Raw genomic sequence first — 13,180 nt, 5'->3', positions numbered from 1 at the left:
TTTTTTTGTACTTCATGTCATTGCGAAGGAATTATTTTTAGATGGGGCAACCTTAGATTGATTTTTTAAGTTAGTCGTGATATCCTCAATAAGAACTATGATACAGAAACAGTATTTTGTAATGAGCAATGAATGGTCCTCGGCCAGAAGCAATACGTTATAATGTACAGTGAGCAGTCAACAAACTGTGGCCAACAGCAGTTTAGTGGGTATCCACATATCCCAGTTAACAATATGCGGGCTTTGGCATGTATCCCACTTAACATATGTGGCAGTTGTGGGGCGGACACGGGCATCCTGCTTAGCGTCCCACTTACAGCCTGAAACTGTACGAATGTTAGACCAAAATTTGTGTGGCTCACCTTATCCAGTACGGCATCATCCCCACTTGGCATGTACATGGCACTAGCAGTAAACAAAATTGTAGTTAGGAGCTGACAAAGTGACAATAGTTAACAGCGAACAAACAGGTCTGCATAATAGCTGATTCTTGCCTCAGATATTCAACTAGCAACTATACATTTCCAGACATACGTCGCAGACATTGTGATCCTGTGCACTGGGAGATTCAGCGGCGTCCCCAACATTCGCACATTCCCGCCGAACAAAGGGCTGGAGAACTTTTGACGGCAGGGCGATTCACTCCATAGACTACTCCGACATGGGCGCTGCAAAGTCCACCGAGCTTATCAAGGGCGAGCTCGTTACTGTTGTCAGTTACCAGAAGTCCGCTATTGACATTGCTGCAGAGTGCGCAAACACAAATGGTGAGATCTCTAGCTTTCCTGCAACTCTCCACTGCAGAGTGATCAAAAGAAAGAAGAGTTCAGAGAAAATGTCCTAATTTAATTGTTCACTGTTGTTGCAATCAGGAGCCAAGTATCCATGCACAATAATTTGTCGGACGAAGAGATGGATAATACCTGACTGCTACGCCTGGGGCATTCCCATTGTGTTCTTCTACCTCAACCGCTTCTCGGAGCTCCTAGTACACAAGCCAGGAGAGGGGCTCATTCTTGCTACCTTCTTATCACCTTGGTAATGGCCACCAGCCAGAGTTTCTACTTATACCACACCACTCTTTTAAGTAACTACAGATCATCTATTTGTGCTCATGCATGTATTTAACATGAATATATACAATGATCAGAGATGGTTCCTTTCGAAGTTTGTTGAGAGCTACTACAGATGGGTGGTGCCTATGGATAGGCACGGCATGGTGCCAGACCACAGTTTCTTCCAGGTCATCAGCTCATGCTTGGTTGCCATATTGCCAGACAAATTCTGACATGGTTGATCAAGGAAGCATTGTTCTCAAGAAAGCAAAGAGCTTCAGGTTCTGTAAACAAGGTGTGATTGTCGAAGGAGAATCCACGCCGATATATAAAGAGCGATGTGGTCATATTCGTCACCGGATACAAGGGAGACCAAAAGCTCAAGGGGATGTTCACATCATACATGTTCAGAGACATTGTGACTGGCCCGCCATCCAGTAGTATTCCTCTCTACAGGTTTAATCTGTCTTTCTCTTAAACATGTTTGTTTGGCCGTCTGTACATATACAGAAGCTCACAGTGAATTTTGTGAACTGGGCAGGCAATGCGTGCATCCTAGGATCCCGCAATTGGCGATCATCGGCTCCTCTGAGAGCATAGCAACATGCACTCCAAATGGTTGGCACATTTCCTTGATGGAGCATTTCAGTTGCCTAGCATAAAGTCTATGGAGCTGGATATAATGGAATGGGATGAATACATGAAGAGGTACTCTCGTGAATACTTCCGTCGATCTTGCGTTGGAGCTCTCCACATCTGGTACAATGACCAGTTGTGCCAGGACATGGGGTGTGAACCCAGGAGGAAGAAAGGGTTCTTTGCAGATTGGCTGATGCCATATCTTCCATCAGATTACAAGGATATCGATCTGAAGAAGTGATATCAACCTGAAGAAGTGACATGCTGTCACGACATCGCTGTCCTTAAATGAAACAGAAATATATCATTCTAGAGATGCTATGATCACTATTCTACAAACTGAATGTTGTAGAATAAGCTCTCCAGTTGACTACATTTGTTGCCCTGTTCCTGAATATAGGTGCAGAAAGTCAGCAGTGAACTTGAACTACTACCGCCCTTCGAGGAACCATTCTCCCTATCAGTTTCAGGAACATGACAATATGATTTGTGTTAATTTTCTCATGAGCAATGAGCATATCAACCAGACTTGTCAATTAATTTCCAAGACTATTCAAAATAAAAACTATAAGAACATGTGTCCCCAGTATGAACCCAGATCTTTAGCTATTCTAACTGCGACCAAAAAATTGTCCCTTTGGGCCAACGGGTGACCACCAGTCCACCACCACCTCATATGATAATCATCTATAGAAAATAGTATTGGATCCAAAACAAAATTGCTACCCTGCAAAACAACAAATATTAGCGGTCCAGCTAGATGATGCCCATTTCTAAAATAGATGGAACCCACTTGTCATAGGAGTGTTATCAAAATGCCTTGTTTTGCAATGGATACATACTGAACCATTTCAAGTGGACAACAAAAGTAATTTTGGCAACTAATAGCTTCTTTACTCAATATATTTTTGCAAAGGATACATATTTGAAAGTAATTTTGTTATATTGCAGCATGCCATTGCGTCCAAATATTAGCTGCTCGTACTTATGCCTGTAAGTGACTTGCTTTAGGTTCACAGGCACAATCCTGATGCCACCTATTTGGTAGGCTGTAAGGTATGCATCATCACCTCAACGTGCAACACGGTATAGTTTTCCAAAGCTAACTCTGCATGGCACGTTGGTGTCGATTTAAATTTGAAAGAGACCTATAGCTTAGCAAGCATTTTACAACTCATCCCAGTGGGCCACTGAAGACAAGAATAATAATTGACAGAAAACAAAACAGGACATGTGGTCAGATGGTGACAGGAATAAACCAAGAAAACAACAAAAGATACCCGGAAGAAAGAAAGGGTTCTTTGCATTGGCTGATGCCATATCTTCCATCAGATTACAAGTATATTGATCTGAAGAAGTGGCCTCGGCAAAAAGGCGATGCGGGTGTTGTAATCTCGACACAGAAGGTTGTGTAATATCAGAAATTTAATCAGTTCATGACATCTGAGATCTGTCACGCCGATTGTTGCTCTTGAATAAAAGAGGAAAATACCATTCAAGAAATGTACAACTTCCAAAAATAATAAGCTCTTCAACTGAAACAAGATCTGGTGCTCTGTTCCTAAATATAAGTGCTACAAGATAGCTGTGAACTCATACTTGTTACCGTCCTCTGAGGACTCCTTCCAACGGGTAAACCGTTGTCAGCACCAGTTTCAGAAGATGACAATATGCTTCATGTTAATTTCCTCACGAACTCCCCATATGCTTCAAAATAATAATTGAGCGGACTTATCAACTGATTCCCAACAGGCCAACACTAAACAGAATCAACAATTGGGAAACAACAACGGTTTGCACTATGAACCTAGATCTCTAAGAACTCTACTATGACATATAAATTGTCTCTTTCAAGGGATTCCATCGAATACCACCGGATATGATAATCATATATAAAAAATGGGTCCAAATGATTACTAAGAATATTAGCTGTCCAGCTAGATGATAATCGCCTCTGAAACCAAACCCACCTGCCATGGAAGTGTCATCAAAATCACAAACAATACGTATTGAACCATCAAAAATGGGCAGCTAGAAGCTGTGTTGGCAGTTTTATGTGGCAGCATGCCACTGAGTCAATAAATCAGGTGCTCATATGGCTGTAACCTGTAAGTGACTCTCTTCAGGCTTACTGGAGCAATCCTGATGCCATCTGACTATAAGGTATGCAATATCATCTGAACGTGCAACATGAAGTTGTTTTCCAAAGTTAACTCTACATGCCAGTTGATGTCGATTTAAATTTGAAAGGGGTCTATAAATTAGCAAACATCTAAAAAACTCATACATCAGCTACTTGCACACGTATCCCATACTCCCAGCATGTCGCTGAAGACAAAAAGATAACTGAAGAAAATAAAACAGGACATGTGGTCAGAGGGTGACAGGAATAAACCAAGAAGACAACGAAAGATACCAAGCAAGTGGTGGTTCGTTCGGCCTCATCCAGCCACCCAAAAGATCCTGAGATTTTAAAAAGATCTAACCCATCCAGAGAATCAAACCCAAGATTTATATAATAGACACCCTTTCCTCTCCATCCTCAACTCCTTCCTAGCCAGAACTCTGAAGAAAAGCAGTAAAAATGGACAGGAAGAGGGTGGGCATTGTTGGTGCTGGTGTGAGCGGCCTAGCAGCCTGCAAGCACGCGCTAGACAAGGGGTTAAGCCCGGTGGTATTCGAGGCCGATGACACCATTGGTGGAGTATGGGCGCATACCTTGGAGTCGACGAGGCTTCAGGCGCCTACGACTTCGTTCCGTTTCTCAGACCTGGCATGGCCTGCAAGCGTGACAGCGACGTACCCAGGCCACCAGGAAGTCATGGAGTACATCAGGTCGTACGTGTGCGAGTTTGACCTCCTCAAGTGTATCAAGTTCAGTAGTCAGGTGTTGGGAGTTGAATACCTTGGTGCAACTGAGGAAGAGATCATGGAGTGGGAGCATTGGTCTGGCAATGGGACGGCATTCGGAGCTGGCAAGGATGGAAGGTGGAGCATCACAGTGAAGGACCTGAAAATTGGTCATGTTGAGGTACGTGCAATCCCTTGGGACCCTCATTATACCTGTCTTGCTCTGCCTCTGAGTTCAGATATCTACATGCTTGCTAATGCGCACATAGAGCTCAGGTTGCAGGTTGCGTCTAAATGGGGTATTCTGATTCTATTTTGATTTCAATATGATGTATAGAAATGTAGAATTGCAGTAGATAGCTAGGCAGTTGGCACAGATAAGTCCTATGCATCGACTTCATGTAAGTGCATAATAAGAGAGAAGAATCACACAACCAAACGAGAAATACTCTCTTTAGAGCTTGTTCATTCATAAAATCATAAATACATCACCTGACCAGAAAAATCTCAAATAAGATAAATCTGCTTGAATAATGTAATGCATTTTTACCTTATATACACGGAATCACTCTGTAGGCTATAGCACAACTATGTATAAGCAATCTCCTGTCACAGGTTTTTCAAGTGGATTTTCTCATACTGTGCATCGGAAGGCATAGTGGGACCCCAAATATCCCGGAATTTCCAGCTAATAAAGGGCCCGAGTTGTTCAAGGGGAAAATATTGCACTCTATAGACTACTCTTACATGGATAATGTGGCTGAATTTGTTAAGGGGAAGAGTGTGACAATAATTGGGTCCGGAAAATCAGCATTTGACATCGCTGCGGAGGTTGCTAAGGTGAATGGTGAGTCCCAAGAGAACTAAGACCTCACTAACTAGCAATAGTTGTTCAAAGGAATATATGCCTGACACAATTATTCCAATGCAGGTGCTGATCAGCCATGCACCATGATATATAGAACGAGGCACTGGCTGGTTGATAAATCCAGCATATGGGGAATTAACCTTAGTTACTTCTATCTTAACCGCATCTCGCAAGTACTTGTTCATAAACCTGGTGAAGGATTTCTGCACTATTTATTGGCTAGTGCACTCTCTCCCTTGGTAAATAACTACTTCCAACTTAAATAGAGTTTTGAAAGTAGTCAATGGTCAATTTATTTCATATAAGCAATTCGTGCATAGAAAGCTCATGAATCCACAAAACTCCTGTTATTTCAGAGATGGGCAATTACAAAAGTAATTGAAACCTACTTCAAGCAAAGGATTCCTCTAGAAAAGCATGGGATGGTACCTGACTACAGCTACTCCTTCGCCATGTCTTCTTGCTTGATTGCATTACTCCCAGAAGGGTTTTATGACAGGGTTGATGAGGGCAGCATTATTCTTAAGAAATCCAAGAAGTTCAGCTTCTGCAGTAATGGGATTATCATGGACGATGGAAATGAATGCATAAACAGTGATATTGTAATTCTAGCAACAGGATTCAGAGGAGACCAGAAGCTTAGGGACATCTTCACAGCAAACTGGTGTAGAAATATAGTGGTTGGATCATCAGATACATCAGTTCCTTTATATAGGTACAGGTTGGACAACTTTTTTTTGGTTGGCATATTTGGAGGACAATATATACTGTGCTACAGAATACATTTTTTTCCCCTTCGGAACTGCACCACTACTTAACAAAAATAAGGGAAAGTGAACTAATAGTGCAGTGAGGACATAAGAAATCGCACAGAGAGTTCCCTAAATGGAGCCTACACTAGTGGAAATTATTCAATACAAGAACATATACATTCTGCAGTACTGCAATATCTTAGCAAACTAATACTCCCTCCATCCCAAAATAAGTGTCTTTGATTTAGGATAGAGGGAGTATATAACAACAGCATGCACTCACTTTAGAAGCTGTTAAGTACTTCTCTATCAATTATATAACACCATTATCAGCATAGTAGGCACCATATGTTTTCGTTTGAAAAGAATGATAATCTTGATAAAATCAAAATATTAATGTAGGTCGAAGTAAATTTAAAATGTTTACTTATGTTGAGTATAGTGACCTCATTTATTAAAATGTTTGAAATTAACAGAGAATGCATCCATCCTCGGATTCCTCAGTTGGCAATAGTCGGATACTCCGAGAGCCTTACAAACATATATGCCTCGGAGAGGATGGCCAATTGGGTAATCCATTTCCTAGCTGGCGGCTTCCAGTTGCCAAGCGTAAGATGCATGGAAGAGAATGTAACAGAGTGGGCAAAGTACAAGGATCTTTACAATGGAAAGTATTTCCGCAGATCTTGCATAAGCACCGTGAATATTTGGTTTAATGATCTGTTGTGCCAAGACATCGGATGCAACCCTAGAAGGAAGAAAGGATTCCTGGCTGAATGGTTCCAGCCATATGGACCTGCTGATTATGCAGGTATTTGCTGAAGACAATAGCACCTTTCTCACTAGTGTATTCAATAGGAAAAGAAGATGAGACAAGAGTGCTACCTTCAGGGTTCTGTAGATGATTTTAGGAAGTGTTTGTCTTGAAATTTCAGTGTTACCATAACTACAGAAAATTACTTCTACAATTTTCTGGATGCATTATTGCTCTTAAAATAGTTCGTTTGTTTTGGATTTTGAATCCTTTGGACTTTTGTGAAGTGTAATTTTGTTCCTATTATTGTATAATATATACTCACTAGTAGAGTTTTTTTTCATACTGTTCCCATAAAAAAACTAATAAACCCGTGCAAAAAGCAAAGTATGAAAAGTCCGAGACACCGAAACAGAGTCCGAAGCAAGGGCATTGCTTGGCTGGCTGGCACCGACAAACTTCAAGAAGAACACACAAATAGGTAAAGATATTACTGTTGACCATGCTATAACAAATGTAACAGAAGATGTTCTAAAGCTACAAGAACAAATACACATGTCTTGGAAACAAAGTTCATGCGAAATTGGCTTGAAACGTGCAGATATTACTTTCTACCGATGTAGAGTAGCCTCAAGATAATTAGTGAAATTTACTACCTTTAGTACATTGTGTGCGTCGTAGTCAGGTTTAGCATCGGTAAGCATCGGTAACTTGTAATCAGCGCTCTGAATCAAGTAAGTCCATACAATAAACTGAATGGACTAGCATGACTTAAGTCTTGCATTGATTGGTTCAAAACTACAAACAGCACAAGATCATGTTATAGTTCTCATCCAGAAAGATAAAACATAGTGAAGTCCGAAGCAACCATGATTGTTTTGCATTTGAAAGTGTTCACGAATTATATTTGAAAAACGTAAGTGAATAAGTTGCAGCACCTGGTCACTTGGGGCAGAAACTGCCAATGCATCCGGAAGTGATAATGCAACCACCAGCAATACTTGCAGGCTGATTTCATGAACAGCCATAGCCAGTGACCTAGTGTGTCGTTCCATGCGACCATTTCAACCGCAAGGGTCATTGTTATCACATGACTATTGACTGAATGTCATAGAATGAGATCCTCAGTTGAAACTACATTTGCTGCCATGTTCCTGAATATAGGTGAAGCAAGTCAGCATTGAAGTTGAACTACTACCATTCTTCCAGAAATCTTTTCAATCGGTAAACCATTCTCCTGCATCAGTTTCAGGAAGATGACAATATGCTTTATGTTTAATTTCCTCATGAAAAATGAACGCATCTACTAGACACAGCGTCAAATTAAAAACTGAAGGGACTTGTCAATTGATTTCCAACACTATTCAGAATTAACGACTGAAAAACAATAAGTGTGCGCACTATGAACCCAGAAACCCAGAACTTCAGCTACTCTACTTGTGACATATAGATTGTCTCTTTCAAGGGATTCCCTCCTCCAACCAAGTGTAACCACCACCACCGAATATAATGATCTTTTTTGTCAGGAATATAATAATCGTCTATAAAAAAATGGCAATGGGTCCAAATGACTACCCAAGAAATATTAGCTGCCCAGCAAGATGATGCTCACCTCTGAAACCAAACCCACATGTCACAGAAGTGTTGTCAAATTCACAAACAGTGCATATTGAACCGTCGCAGCTGGGCAACTAAAAGGTTCCACTCTGGGTGTGCAGTTTTTTTGTGACTCATACTTACAGCTGTAAGTAACTTCCTTTAGGTTTATTACTGAGGTCATCCTGATGCCACCTGACCATAAGGTATGCAGCATCACCTCAACGTGCAATACGAGATAGTTTGTCGATATAAATTAGCAATCATTTTAAAACTCACCCATCAGCTAGCCATCTGTACACGTATAGCTGAAAACAAAAAAATAGCTGACAGAAGATAAAATAGCACATGGGGACAGAGGATGACAGAAATAGACGAAGAAAACAATGGAAGATATCAGGCAAGTAGTGGTTCAGCAGTTCGGCCTCATTCAGCACCCCTGGTTTACATAATAGACACCCTCTCACCTTCATCCTCAGGTTCTCCTTCCTTCCAAGAACTCTGAATAAGAGCAGCATAAATGGACAGGAAGAGGGTGGGCGTTGTTGGTGCTGGTGTGAGCGGCCTAGCAGCCTGCAAGCACGCACTGGACAAGGGGTTCAGCCCGGTGGTATTCGAGGCTGATGACACCATCGGTGGAGTGTGGGCGCATACCTTGCAGTCAACAAGGCTTCAAGCGCCGACGACATCGTTCCGGTTCTCGGACTTGGCGTGGCCAGCCAGCGTGACGGCGACGTACCCAGGCCACGGTGAAGTCATGGAATACCTCAGGTTGTACGCATGCGAGTTTGACCTCCTCAAGTGTATCAAGTTCAGTAGCCAGGTGCTTGGAGTTGAATACTTTGGTGCAACCGAGGAAGAGATTATGGAGTGGAAGCATTGGTCTGGTGACGACGGGAAGGCGTTCAGAGCTGGGAAAGATGGAGGGTGGAGCCTTAAAGTGAAGGACCTGAAAATTGGTACCGTTGAGGTATTTGCAATCCCTTGGGATATCTGTCTTGGTTCAAGATTCGAAATATACATGTTTGTACATGCACAAACATAGAGCCCAGGTGCAGGTTGCATCTAATGGGGTATTGTGATTCAATTTTGTTTTCACTATGGTGTGCACTGGTAGTAAATAACTATTTGGTATAGATGAGTCCAATGCATTGACTTCACACATGTGCATAGTAACTGCTAAGAAAGGACAATCACAGAACCATATGACAATTAAAATGTTTTTTGTCGAATGGTACAGATATTTTTCATTCATCAGACATAAAGGAACATCATCCTGAGCTAGAAAACTTTGAACTAAGACAGTCTGCTTGAACAATGTAATGCAGGAATCACTCTGTAGGCCAGGTAATATCATTGAGGGTCATAGAACTTGCGCTCGATGTTCAGTTTGGTGCTAAAACTTTAAAAATACGAATTTGTGATCACATAACTTGTCTCGGCGTGCAAATACGGTGCCTCCTCACGTATATCGCAGTATGGGCTTGCCACGTGGCGCACTAGCCCGATGAAGGTCCACATGTCAATGGTTGAGAGTGTGCAACGCGTTGGGTGACCATAGCATGCCAGTTTTTTATGCAGAAAACACCCTCACAATTTATTTAATTTTGCAAAAGCCATCACATATAATGAGAAAATGCTGGCGCAGATGGGTTGGAACTGACGACCTGTTAGTAAAATTGTCCTACGTACGTCCATCGCACTAGTGCGGATTGACGATGAACATGTAAAACTAAACTGCTTTAGTTAGAAAATAAAAGCCCCAGCGCATAGTGAGTGACAAATTGATTCAACCTGCCGTCAGTGCTATCAAGTTTGTCTCGATCAATAAGATAAATTGACCCACTGGGTGTTCTTAGGCAACTCCATCGCACAACCCCAAATGAACGTTCGTTTTATCCGGATTTCGTCTGAAATGACAATGGGTGGTTGCGTCCGGCTTTTGTTGGAGGCGCCCAACACGGCCGACCATCCCCAAAACGTTCGTCTGCACTTTGATTGCGCGCCCATGCCTGCGCCTATCCCGCTCGCGCTCTAGCCGCGCCGCATCAATGCTCACCGGGGTGCAGCAGCAGTAGCCGAGCTTGCCCGCGCACCCGCGCCTGCCAGCCCGCCCACTCGCTCGTGCTGCGCTCGCCGGCACAGAGGCCGCAACTGCGTCTCCCCGCGCGCTCGACATTCACCGCGCTCGCGAGCTCTGGCCGGGATCCACCTCGTAGTTCTCGTCCTCGTCTTCGCTCTGCTCGGAGTCGAACCCGCCACCACGCCCCCGTGTTCCTCCGCGCGCCCCCGTCAGTCGTGGCCTCGCCAGTAGCTATTAGTCCCCATAAAGAGAAACGCTGAGTTTTATATATTGCCCACGACAACTACTCGTATCCGGGTTCTTTTTCTCTCTGACATTCTTTTTGTTAAACCAAATATATTTATATGTTAGTTCATTTTGAAATTTCGGGCTAAAAATGGAATTGGCAAGATATTTTGGAACCCAGATTTTCCGGCGCCTTCCGGAAAAAAAGGAATAAAAAAGAAAAACTCGCTCATGAAAAAGTTTTCTATGTTATGGGTTAAACATTATACATTTTGATGTGGTTTTCAATTTAATTTTTTATGAAAAAGGCCGAGATTGTCCTGTATCCGGCTTTTGACCGAACCCTGGAAAAAAGGTATCTAAAAAAAACAATTGTGTCTTTTTTGTGTGGGGAAAAGAAACTGTGTCTACTAATGTAAAAACAAGTGCACCTCTTTATAGGCACGACTATGTAGGTACTGCAGTGGTTTGCTAGCGTGATTTCAAATGCCCGCATGCACTTTTTATTCTCATTTTTCAAGTGGGACCCACCATGTTATTGAGGGGCTTCTGCTTATTTAAATACAGACCAAGGGGTGTTTCTGCGAAAAAGATACGCGTCAAGCTGTTCCAGTCACTATCTCGCAAAAAAAAGCCGTTCCCGTCACTGACAGGTGGGCCATAGCCACATTGGCGTGCCACATAAGCACGAATATGTCTGAATACGAGTGATGTGACCGTATTTGCACGAGAACGCAAGTTGGATGACTCCAAATCCGTATTTTTAAAGTTTTAGCACTAAACTGAACATCGAGCGCAAGTTTTATGACTCCCGGTGATATTACCTCTATATATAAGTAACATCATGTTGCAGGTTTTTCAAGTGGATTTTCTCATACTGTGCATCGGAAGGCATAGTGGAACCCCAAATATCCCAGAATTTCCAGTGAATAAAGGGCCTGAGTTCTTCAAGGGCAAAATATTGCACTCTATGGACTACTCTTACATGGATAATGCGGCTGAATTTGTTAAAGGGAAGAGTGTGACAATAATTGGGTCCGGAAAATCAGCATTTGACATTGCTGCAGAGGTTGCCAAAGTCAATGGTGAGTCCAAGAGAACTAAGACCGCACTAACTAGCAATAATTGTTCAAAGAAATATGTGTCTGACACTTCTGCCCCAATGCAGGTGCAGCTCAGCCGTGCACCATGATATATAGAACAAAACACTGGCGGGTTGATAAATTTAGTATGTGGGGAGTTAACCTTAATTACTTCTATCTTAACCGCATCTCGCAACTATTCGTTCATAAACCCGGTGAAGGATTCCTGCACTATATGTTGGCTAGTGCACTCTCTCCCTTGGTAAACAGTTATTTTCTACTTGACTAGAGTTTTGAAAGCAATCAACAGTCAATTTATTTTCATATGAAGAACTTGTGCATAGAAAGCTCATGAACCCACAATACTCCTGTTGTTTTCAGAGATGGGCAATTACAAAAGTAATTGAAACCTACCTCAAGCAAAGGATTCCTTTACAAAAACATGGGATGGTACCTGACTACAGCTTCTCCTTTGCTATGTCTTCTTGCTTGATTGCAATGCTGCCAAAAGGGTTTTATGACAGGGTTGATGATGGCAGCATTATTCTAAAGAAATCAAAGAGGTTCAGCTTCTGCAGTGATGGGATCAACCTGGAGGATGGAAATGAAAGCATAAAGAGTGATATTATAATTCTAGCAACAGGATTCAGAGGAGACCAGAAGCTTAGGGACATCTTCACAGCAAACTGGTGCAGAAATATAGTGGCAGGATCATCAGATACATCGGTTCCACTATACAGGTATAGGTTAAGCTTCTGTCACTCTAGCAACCCATCATCTACTTATTACTTCCCAATGCCTTCCTCTAGGCCCAAATAATGGTGAAGTTTTATGTAGTTGACGTTCACATAACACCACTAGAGGCTAGACAACATACATCTTATCAAAATATCAAACGAATACCAAATTCATATGACTACTCATAACAAGATTTCTCCCTTGTCCTCAGGAATGAACGTAATTACTCACAAAGCATATTCATGTTCATAATCAGAGGGGTAATAATATGCATATAGGATCTGGACATATGATCTTCCACCAAATAAACCAACTAGCATCAAATACAAGGAGTAATCAACACTACTAGCAACCTACTAGCACCAATCCCGGACTTTGAGACAAGAATTGGATACAAGAGATGAACTAGGGTTTGGAGATGAGATAGTGCTGGTGAAGATGTTGATGGAGATTGCCTTCTCCCAATGAGAGGAGCGTTGGTGATGACGATGGTGATGATTTCCCCCTCCCGGAGGGAAGTATCCCCGGCAGAACAGCT

General features: G+C 42.2%; 3 protein-coding genes across 3 annotated transcripts; all 3 read left to right on the top strand.

Moving 5' to 3' along the window:
- The first annotated feature begins 661 nt into the window (after positions 1 to 661).
- On the top strand, positions 662 to 1,935 carry LOC147972559 (putative flavin-containing monooxygenase 1). Its single transcript, XM_087524384.1, has 4 exons — positions 662 to 767; positions 873 to 988; positions 1,151 to 1,243; positions 1,705 to 1,935. Exons 1-4 carry the CDS (start codon positions 662 to 664, stop codon positions 1,933 to 1,935), a joined length of 546 nt encoding a protein of 181 aa, XP_087380510.1.
- A 2,285-nt stretch (positions 1,936 to 4,220) lies between these two features.
- LOC125510334 (putative flavin-containing monooxygenase 1) lies at positions 4,221 to 7,261 on the top strand. The gene is made up of 5 exons (XM_048675489.1): positions 4,221 to 4,725; positions 5,160 to 5,391; positions 5,476 to 5,651; positions 5,769 to 6,127; positions 6,641 to 7,261. Exons 1-5 carry the CDS (start codon positions 4,279 to 4,281, stop codon positions 6,984 to 6,986), a joined length of 1,560 nt encoding a protein of 519 aa, XP_048531446.1. The 5' UTR covers positions 4,221 to 4,278; the 3' UTR covers positions 6,987 to 7,261.
- Positions 7,262 to 8,796: 1,535 nt separating this feature from the next.
- LOC125510333 (putative flavin-containing monooxygenase 1) lies at positions 8,797 to 12,723 on the top strand. Its single transcript, XM_087524383.1, has 4 exons — positions 8,797 to 9,484; positions 11,676 to 11,907; positions 11,991 to 12,166; positions 12,286 to 12,723. The coding sequence occupies exons 1-4, from the start codon at positions 9,035 to 9,037 to the stop codon at positions 12,721 to 12,723; spliced, it is 1,296 nt and encodes a 431-aa protein (XP_087380509.1). The 5' UTR covers positions 8,797 to 9,034.
- Positions 12,724 to 13,180: the final 457 nt, after the last annotated feature.

Source organism: Triticum urartu, chromosome 5A (assembly GCF_056163025.1).
Source record: "Triticum urartu cultivar PI428250 chromosome 5A, HENAU_Tu73, whole genome shotgun sequence".
Lineage (NCBI taxonomy): Eukaryota > Viridiplantae > Streptophyta > Magnoliopsida > Poales > Poaceae > Triticum > Triticum urartu.
This window is presented reverse-complemented; position numbering and strand designations above follow the sequence as displayed.

Coding starts and splice junctions, on each gene's coding strand:
- LOC147972559 (XM_087524384.1), top strand. CDS start 662: ATGGGCGCTGCAAAGTCCACCGAGCTTATCAAGGGCGAGCTCGTTACT. Junction 768..872: donor AGAGTGCGCAAACACAAATG/GTGAGATCTCTA, acceptor TGTTGCAATCAG/GAGCCAAGTATCCATGCACA. Junction 1,244..1,704: donor CAGACCACAGTTTCTTCCAG/GTCATCAGCTCA, acceptor GGAGCATTTCAG/TTGCCTAGCATAAAGTCTAT.
- LOC125510334 (XM_048675489.1), top strand. CDS start 4,279: ATGGACAGGAAGAGGGTGGGCATTGTTGGTGCTGGTGTGAGCGGCCTA. Junction 4,726..5,159: donor TGAAAATTGGTCATGTTGAG/GTACGTGCAATC, acceptor CTCCTGTCACAG/GTTTTTCAAGTGGATTTTCT. Junction 6,128..6,640: donor ACATCAGTTCCTTTATATAG/GTACAGGTTGGA, acceptor TGAAATTAACAG/AGAATGCATCCATCCTCGGA.
- LOC125510333 (XM_087524383.1), top strand. CDS start 9,035: ATGGACAGGAAGAGGGTGGGCGTTGTTGGTGCTGGTGTGAGCGGCCTA. Junction 9,485..11,675: donor TGAAAATTGGTACCGTTGAG/GTATTTGCAATC, acceptor ATCATGTTGCAG/GTTTTTCAAGTGGATTTTCT. Junction 11,908..11,990: donor AGAGGTTGCCAAAGTCAATG/GTGAGTCCAAGA, acceptor GCCCCAATGCAG/GTGCAGCTCAGCCGTGCACC.